This window comes from Octopus bimaculoides, chromosome 9 (assembly GCF_001194135.2).
Source record: "Octopus bimaculoides isolate UCB-OBI-ISO-001 chromosome 9, ASM119413v2, whole genome shotgun sequence".
In the NCBI taxonomy this organism is placed as follows: Eukaryota; Metazoa; Mollusca; class Cephalopoda; order Octopoda; family Octopodidae; genus Octopus; species Octopus bimaculoides.
The window spans coordinates 24,413,588-24,422,842 of record NC_068989.1 but is presented as its reverse complement, the minus strand read 5'-3'; the positions used below and the strand labels follow the sequence as shown (position 1 = coordinate 24,422,842).

Genomic DNA, 9,255 nt, shown 5'->3' with positions numbered 1-9,255 from the left:
AGACGATTGCGCTGGTATGGACATGTGGCGAGAATGGACGAGGATAGCTGCATGAAAAAGTGCCACGCCCTAACAGTTGAGGGAACCCGTGGAAGAGGTAGGCCCAGGAAGACCTGGGCTGAGGTGGTGAGGCAAGACCTTCAAACATTGGGCCTCACCGAGGCGATGACTTCTGACCGAGACCTTTGGAAATATGCTGTGTGTGAGAAGACCCAGCAAGCCAAGTGAGACCTAAATTCAAGGCCTCTGCCAGGGGTATAGCCAGCCCACTTATGCGTACCTTTCCGTCAATGGACACTAAACTCCGCTTGCGGAGGCAAGTGAAATCGAAATCGAACTAAATTCGACGACTGGCACCCATGCCAACGTCGTCTCCTTCATTGGACATGAAACTCAGCTTGTGAAGACTTATTGGGGCAAGCGAAAGCAAAATCGGGATGGCACCTGTGCCCAGCGTCGCCTTTCTGGCACTTGTGCCCGTTACATGTGTAAGGATTTTCGAGCGAGATCGTTGCCAGTGCCCTTGGACTGGCTCTTGTGTGGGCGGAACATAAAATACACCATTTTGAGCGTGGCCGTTGCCAAGTACCCGCCTGACTGGCCTTCGTGCTGGTGGCATATAAAAGCACCCACTACACTCTCTGAGTGGTTGGCATTAGGAAGGGCATCCAGCTGTAGAAACTCTGCCAAATCAGATTGGAGCCTGGTGTAGCCATCTGGTTTCACCAGTCCTCAGTCAAATCGTCCAACCCATGCTAGCATGGAAAGCGGACGTTAAATGATGATGATAATAATGATGAGTCCTTATGAGAGATCCTCTCAAGATGAATGACACAGTATTTTGTAGTCTAACACAACTTCTACATTATGTTGGAGATCAAGATTATCTTTTGGTATTAATACTACTTTTGTAGCTATTAATTATATATGTATACACAGACACACAGCCGAACACATATTGACACATTGACATCATTTTAATGTCCATCTCACCATGCTTTTGTGGGTTGTGCAGAGTCTGAGGCAGATTTTGTACGGCTAGATTTCCTTCCGGTTGCCAACCGTCACCTATTACTAAGTGAAGTAATATTTTCCCAAAGTAAGACATATTTACATGGAAGATCAGAAATATACAACACCGCACGTACGACAGTGACACTTGTTTACGACCATTACCTGCTGTTAAGACACATTTACACTCATATATATATATATATATACATATATATATATATATATATATATATATATATATATATATATATAAACATGTCCAATCATAGGGGCTGTATTAGTTTTCTGGGAATTAAGCAAGGGTTGGCAACAGGGAATCTACCCATAAAACAGCTGCCTCAATGAATTCTGTCTCATGCAAATATGGTAAAAGTAGATGTTAAAACAATGATGATGTTGATGATACACACGCATGTACTTAGATACACACACACGTGTGTGTATTTGTGAAGGCGTGGCTGAGTGGTTAGGGTATTTGTCTCATGATTGCGAGGTTGATTCCCGACAGCACATTGTGTCCTTGAGCAAGCCACTTTATTTCATGTTGCTTCTGTCCACTCAGCTGGCAAAAATGAATAGTACATGTATTTCAAAGGGCCAGCCATGTCACATCCTGTGTAATGTTGAACCTTCCTGAGAACTATCTTAAGGGTACACATGTCTGTGGAGTGCTCAGCCACTTGCATGTTAATTTCAGGATCAGGCTGTTCCATTGGTCAGTTCAACTGAAATACTTGTCATCGTATCTAACAGAGAGCCATATATGTTTAAGAAAGTATTATATTAGTCTCTGGGATGTGTGTTTTGGTAAAACATGGTGGCCGTAGAAAGGTTAATCTTTCCTTTACATAGAATGTGACAAGGTCAGCCCTTTGAAATACATGTACTACTCATTTTAACCCGCTGAATGGACTGAAGCAACATGAAATATATCAACTTGGAATTAAATTTGTCATTCACTCTATTAGACCTGAGTAATTTGTCACATCTCTTGCAATATTTAAGCACCATCCTTATCTTCATTTTAATACTGACTTTTCCATGCATACTTGGGTTAGATGGCATTTATTTAGGTAGATTTTTCTGTGGTCAGATACCCTTCCTTTCACTGACCCTCACCTGTTTTCAAGTAAGGTAATGTAATATTTCATCATGGTTTGACATGTTTTGTAGAGTCCATATTACACTGCTTGTGTGATATGGACATCCATTCACAATTATATATGTGATGGACTCTCCCGTCGGTTTTGACGTATGAGGATCCAACAACCTACACTTTGTCATTCATAATACTTTTGTCAAATGTGACATTTGAGTCCTGCCAACAATTTGCAATGAAGCCCACAGATGTTGCAAGTATGGGAGTTATGGGTCAGTGCAGGCAGTATATTTGCAGCTGCTTTTCACCTTTGCCTTGCAGCCCTAAGCCTCTTAATGCTAGTTAAAACAAAGTCTCCTATACCATTTTCAAGTGATGATCTCCATTTTGTTCCCTCCACAACTGTTTGCTCAAAGGTGTTATGTGTTAAGAGCTATTGGGGAAAGCGAAATCGTGATGGCAACACGAAACTCAGCTTGCGAAGATTTATTGGGGCAAGCGAAAGCTAACTCGTGATGGCACCTGTGCCCAGCATCACCTTTCTGGCACTTGTGCTCGTGGCATGTGTAAGGACTTTCGAGCGAGATCGTTGCCAGTGCCCCTGGACTGGCTGTTGTGCAGGTGGCACATAAAATACACCATTTTGAGTGTGGCCATTGCCAGTACCGCCTGACTGGCCTTTGTGCCGGTGGCACGTAAAAGCACCCACTACACTCTCGGAGTGGTTGGTGTTAGGAAGGGCATCCAGCTGTAGAAACTCTGCCAAATCAGATTGGAGCCTGGTGTAGCCATCTGGTTTCACCAGTCCTCAGTCAAATCGTCCAACCCATGCTAGCATGGAAAGCGGACGTTAAATGATGATAATGATGATTGACTGCTGAGAGGTTACACTTCAGCTTGTCCTTATATCAGAGCCATGGTAACATGTAACCTAGTACAGCCTTTTGTATAGTTGGGTCGTTGGCGACTAAACTAGCAACCCCTCCAAGCTTGCTTGATAAGGAGGGTGATTGGATACCCTGCAGGATGTAAAATAGAACCTGTCAACTCATGAGTAGTCAACACCTATCCAACAACTATCTATCTATCAATCATATTTATATATATATATATAAAACATACACACAAACACACACAATAGGTTTCTTTCAGTTTCTTCAGTTTCTGTTTAGTGAAACCACTCACAAGGTTTTGGTTGGCTCTGGGCAATAGTGGAGGACTCTTGCCCAAGGTCTGCTCAGTGGGACTGAACAAAAGCATGTCGTTGGGAAGCAAACTTCTTAACCACACATCCACCCCTGATATGAATTAATATTTATAAACCATTCTGTGGTTTCCTTTTAGGATGAAATGGGTGTTGCCTTCATTGGTCCAAACAGTGCCTCTATCCAGTCTATGGGTGATAAAATTGAGAGTAAACGCATTGCAGGTGAAGCTCAGGTAAACCTTATTCCTGGGTTTGATGGTGAAGTCCAAGACGCTGAGCATTGTGTGCAACTTGCTAATGAAATTGGTATGTTTCTCTCTCTCTCTCTTAAAGTCTCTTTTTCTTTCCATCTTTCTACCTATATTTACCTGTCTGCCTATGTTCCTACCTTTATATCTATTTGACTATTTGTCAAGCTATTTCTCTACCCAATCTGTCTAGTTTTCTATTCATGCATTGATCTTTCTCTCTGACTACCTATAAACCTACCTGTTGGGTTTACATGTCTGCCATATCTATGCATGCTGGTATGTGTATCTGAAACTGTCCTTCCCTATTTCTCCCCTTAACTGTTACTTTACACATTTATTTGTCTTTTGTAAAGAACTCCTGGCTATATGTACAGTAGTCAAATACCTTCACCTTATAGCCATTTCATCTAATATTATAAACTGTGTCAGAGTTCATCCTTAAATAACAACTCTTTTGACTGTCTATAAATAGGTTATCCTGTTATGATCAAGGCCTCAGCTGGTGGTGGTGGAAAAGGGATGAGAATTGCCAGAAGTGATAAAGAAGCAAGGTAACAGTTTGATCTAAGATTTCAAATTTCAATATCAATGTTTTAGCTCTGGCTGTTTTCACTGGTGGGTGGCAGAATCATTACAGCTTAGATTTTCTTCTCTTTAAATTCTGAGTTCAAATCCTGGTGTTCTGCCTTTTATAGTCAATAAAAGGAGAACCAATTGAACACTGGCATCAATGTAATTAACTAACCTCCTCCCTTTAAAATTGCTGGCCTTGTACCAATTTTTGAAACCTTTATTATTATTATTATTATTATTATTGACTTTGCCTTTCATCCTTTCAGGGTTGATAAAATAAGTACCAGATGAGTGTTGGGGTCGATGTAATTAAGCATCTCCCTCCTCCAAATTTCAGGCCTTGTGCCTATAGTAAAGAGGATTATTATTATTATTATTATTATTATTATTATTATTATTATTATTATTATTATTAAGGCAACGAGCTGGCAGAATTGTTAACATGCTTAGTGGCATTTTGTCTGTCTTTACATTCTGAGTTCAAAATCTGCCGAGGTTGACTTTGAATTTCATCCTTTTGAGGTCAATAAAATAAATACCAGTTGATTACTGAGGGCAATGTAATTGACATCCCCCATCCCCGAAGTTGCTGGCCTTGTGCCAAAATTTGAAATGATGCTCATCATTATTATTGTTAACATCATCATTATGTTTATTAAGTTGGTGAGCTAGCAGAATTGTTAGCATGGACAAAATGCCTTGTAGCATTTCTTCCAGCATTTTATGTTCTAAGTTAAAATTCTGCTAATGTAAACTTTAGAGGTGCAATGGCCCAGTGGTTAGGGCAGCGGACTTGCAGTTGGAGGATCGTGGTTTCGATTCCCAGACTGGGCGTTGTGTGTGTTTATTGAGCGAAAACACCTAAAGCTCCACGAGGCTCCAGCAGGGGATCGTGGCGAACCCTGCTGTACTCTTTTTCCCCAACTTTCTGTCACTCTTTCTTCCTGTTTCTTGAGTAAAGCTGCGATGGACTGGCGTCCCATCCAACTGGTGGGGAACACATACGCCATAGAAACCGGGAAACCAGGCCCATGAGGGTGGCTAGGCTTTAAAAGGGTGCATAAAAATAATGAAAGGTCGTAAAGGAGAGATGGGAAATGACTGGGGAAGACAGTACGGTGAGCCTTTCTGCTTTGCATAACCACTAACTAGAGAGGAAGTTTCATAGATACAGAAGAACCTTTAGACAAAGAAAGAAAGAAAGAAAGCGATGGTCGGTGACCGAGAGAGAGAGAGACAAAGAAAGAAAGAAAGAAATAAAGTGATGGTCGGTGAGGCTCACCGTACCGTCTTCCCCAGTCATTTCCCATCCCTCCTTTATGGAAAAGGCCGATTAGATGTAAACAAAGCCATGTGCTTCAATGACAGTAATTGTCATTACATCGAAACATAGCCTTTTCTTTTTCATATCCTTTCAGGATCAATAAAAATAAAGTACCAGTCAAGTGTTGGCATCATTGTAATTGACATAACCACTCCACTCAAAACTGCTGGCTTTGTGCCAAAATTAGAAAGAATTGAGCTGGCAGAACTGTTAGCGTCTCAGACAAAATGCTTCGTGGCATTTCTTAAGACTCTTTATATTCTGAGTTCAAATCCTGCTGAGGTCAACTTTGCCTTTCATCCTCTTTGTGTGTGTGTGTGTGTGTGGGGGGGGGATATGTAGATGTTTGGAGGTCAATGACATAAAGTACCAGTCTATGTACTGGAGTTGATGCTATCCACTTATCTCCTCCTCTTAAAATTTCTAGCTTTGTGCCTGAATTAGAAGCCATGATTATTGTTGTTATTTTTATTATTATAATTAAGATGGTTAGAGATTTCTTCATTACTTTTTAAATCTCATCACTGACTTGGAACATAAAGATCTGGAACAACAGAAAATAATAATAATTATCCTTTCTACTATAGACACAAGGCCTGAAATTTTGAGGAGGGGTCTAGTTGATTATAGTATCTCTAGTAATCAAGTGAAAGGATGACGGGCAAGGTCAACCTTGACATAATCTAAGCTTAGATTGTAAAGAAGGATGAAATGTCACTAAGCATTTTGTCTGACATGTTAATAATTTTGCTAGCTTACCAGCATAATAATAATGATTTCAAATTTTGGTACAGGCCAACAATTTCAGGGTAGGGTCTAAGTTGATTACATTGACCCCAGTGCTTATTTTATCAACCCCAAAAGGATGTAAAAAAAAGTTGACCCCTGTGGAATTTGAACACAGAACATAAAGACAGATGAAATGTTATGTATTTTGCGTGGCATGCTAATGATTCTGCAAGAATAATAATCGTTTCTAACAGAGACACAAAACCAGAAATGTAACAGGGTGGAGGCTAATTGATTACATTGGTCTCGGTACTTGACTGGTACTTTATTTTATTACCCCAAAGAGATGAAAGGCAAAGTTGATCTTGGCAAGATTTGAACTCAGTTTAATGGTTTGACATGTAAAGACTTGGGATTTACTTGAAAAATAAATATGGGATAATGTGAGGAAACACATCCTTCTGTAAAATACAGCCTTCAGAATTTTCCTCCAGCCCATGACATTATGGGAACAAATGGACTTAGAAGTAACAATGATGATGGTGATGATAAATTCTTAAAGCTTCCTGCTAAAAAAATGTTGCTCCGACCTGATTTAGAACAGATTGCAGATGTTCTACAACAACAATGTTTAATACCTGATGTTTCCCACTTGGTTCATTATAGAGATGCATTCCGTTTGTCTACGCAAGAAGCTGCTGCCAGTTTTGGTGATGACCGAATGCTCATAGAAAAATTTATCGACAATCCACGCCATATTGAGATTCAAGTAAGATAATGTAATCCTTTTATACATTTTGAGGTTTTGTTCCTTAGCACTGCATTCTTCTATGTTGTTGATGTGTTTCTTAGCACTTCAAAACCTTTATTTATTTATTTATTGATTTATTTACACAATTGAAAAAAACTGGGTTGAAATCAGATGTTTTCACTAATGAGTAATTCCCTTTGATTCACTTTGAAGAAAATTATAGAACAGTAGGCGCAGGAGTGGTTGTGTGGTAAGTAGCTTGCTTACCAACCACATGGTTCCGGGTTCAGTCCCACTGCGTGGCACCTTGGGCAAGTGTCTTCTACTATAGCTTAGGGCTGACCAAAGCCTTGTGAGTGGATTTGGTAGACGGAAACTGAAAGAAACCTGTCGTATATATGTATATATGTATGTGTGTTTGTGTGTCTGTGTTTGTCCCCCCCACCATCGCTTGACAACCGATGCTGGTGTGTTTACGTCCCCGTAACTTAGCGGTTCAGCAAAAAGAGACCGATAGAATAAGTACTAGGCTATAGAATAAGTCCTGGGGTTGATTTGCTTGACTAAAGGCGGTGCTCCAGCATGGCCGCAGTCAAATGACTGAAACAAGTAAAAGAATAAAAGAGAGAGAGTATAAGATTCACCATTGATGTCAGAGTGTTTGTTGCTATTGCTGTTGTTTAGCCCAAGTCAGCTTTGAGCAGATCTATGATCAAGGGTTCTCCAGCCATAATCAACCCATCTTTTTGTACATCTAGGACAAGATGTGTCCAATTCTGCTGCCTCTGCACTGATCTCTACACTTAATCTGTTCTTCCCAAAATGTCAGGCCTTAGGATTTCTTTCTCCGCTCATATCTTTTCTGCTGGTGTTGTCTTAATTTGGTTCAAGAGGAACATTAAGGGCGTCAGTGTCACTGGTTTGGAGGACCTGGAAAGCCCATGGGCATTGTCACTTTCTCCAGACCCCACAATTTAAAAGATGCGTCCATCTTTCTCCCCTCCCCCCCTTTTTTTTTTTAAAATTGTAAAGTGTGATTTGATGGAAATGGTCTGCTATTTCTTACAGTTTGAATGACCCCACAGAGGGTCTCTTTGGCTTGAGAGGCTCTTTTCAGATATCAAGTGGGATATTAATACAACCAAGTAAGACTTCTGAAACAGGGCCCTTAATCCAACGAAGCTTCTTGTTCAAAACATCAAAGTTCTCCACTACCTTATAGTAAACTAATTTGCTAATGTAAGTTTGATGTTTTGGACAAGGACCTTCATTGGACGAAGGGCTCTGTTTGAAATGTCTCTCTTGTTTGTATCAATATCCTACTTGCTATCTGAAAGGAGCCTCTCAAGCCAAAGAAGAAGCCTCTTTAGGGTCATTCAAACTGTAAGAAATAGCAAACCATTTCCATAAAATGCAGAACATTTTATTGGAGATAATGTAGAAGGGACTCTCTGGCCTTGCAAAATACAAGGTAACCTCTCTTGTCCTGGTGCCATAATATAGTGCACCCATTACACTCTATAAGGTGATTAGTGAATAAGCAAAAATAACTTAGTGTAGAAAGAACTCATTGTTGAAGACAGAGCAACATCTCCAGTACTGATGCCACAATAAAATACACCCAGTATACTGTGTAAAGTGGTTAGTGAACAAATAGCGATGGTGTTAGATACAAAAATCTCTTTAGTCTTGTTAAGGGCATGGCAATTTCTTTAGTGATGGTAGCATGATAAAATGCACTCTGTATACTTTGTAAAATGGTTGATGTTATAAAGGGATCCAGTTGTAGAATCCATGTTAAAAATGGGACCTATGAGCAAGATGTGGTCCTCTGACCTGTCTAGAAAGTTGTAACTCCCCAAATAGAACTGTCTTAGATCATTATGGCTCATCCAACTCATTACCAGGATGGGATGTGGACATAAAATAATGATGTTGAAAGTAATCCCATCTCTGGTTTCCTTAGATTCTACTAATAACTAGGGTTGGAGTGAAAGGTTTGATAGATGGTTCCATTTGCTTAATTACTGATGAGTGTGACCTTCAAGAGATTAGCATGAAACTACTTATATTCAAATTGTTAGTGTGTTTTGCCGCATAAATAGAGCAACTTCCCATTGCCTAGCTTTATATACATGTTGCTGGATGAATATGTTCTATTACAGTGTCTTGCAACTTATTGTTCTTCAAATGATACACACCAGAAACCTGTTAGTCTTTATTTTGTGTGTTTCCCCCTTTTTTATACTGTTGAATGCTCTTATCATCATCATCATCATCATCATCGTTTAACGTCCGCTTTCCATG

The 9,255-nt window shown here is 40.0% G+C and overlaps 1 protein-coding gene across 1 annotated transcript in view; it reads left to right on the top strand.

Moving 5' to 3' along the window:
• Window positions 1-9,255, top strand: part of LOC106884216 (propionyl-CoA carboxylase alpha chain, mitochondrial) — an 80,400-nt gene that overhangs the window by 24,164 nt on the left and 46,981 nt on the right. Inside the window, exons 6-8 of the mRNA XM_014935468.2 lie at window positions 3,458-3,626; window positions 4,044-4,122; window positions 6,864-6,966. Coding sequence (XP_014790954.1) covers window positions 3,458-3,626; window positions 4,044-4,122; window positions 6,864-6,966 — 351 coding nt within the window. The remainder of the gene's footprint in view (window positions 1-3,457; window positions 3,627-4,043; window positions 4,123-6,863; window positions 6,967-9,255) is intronic.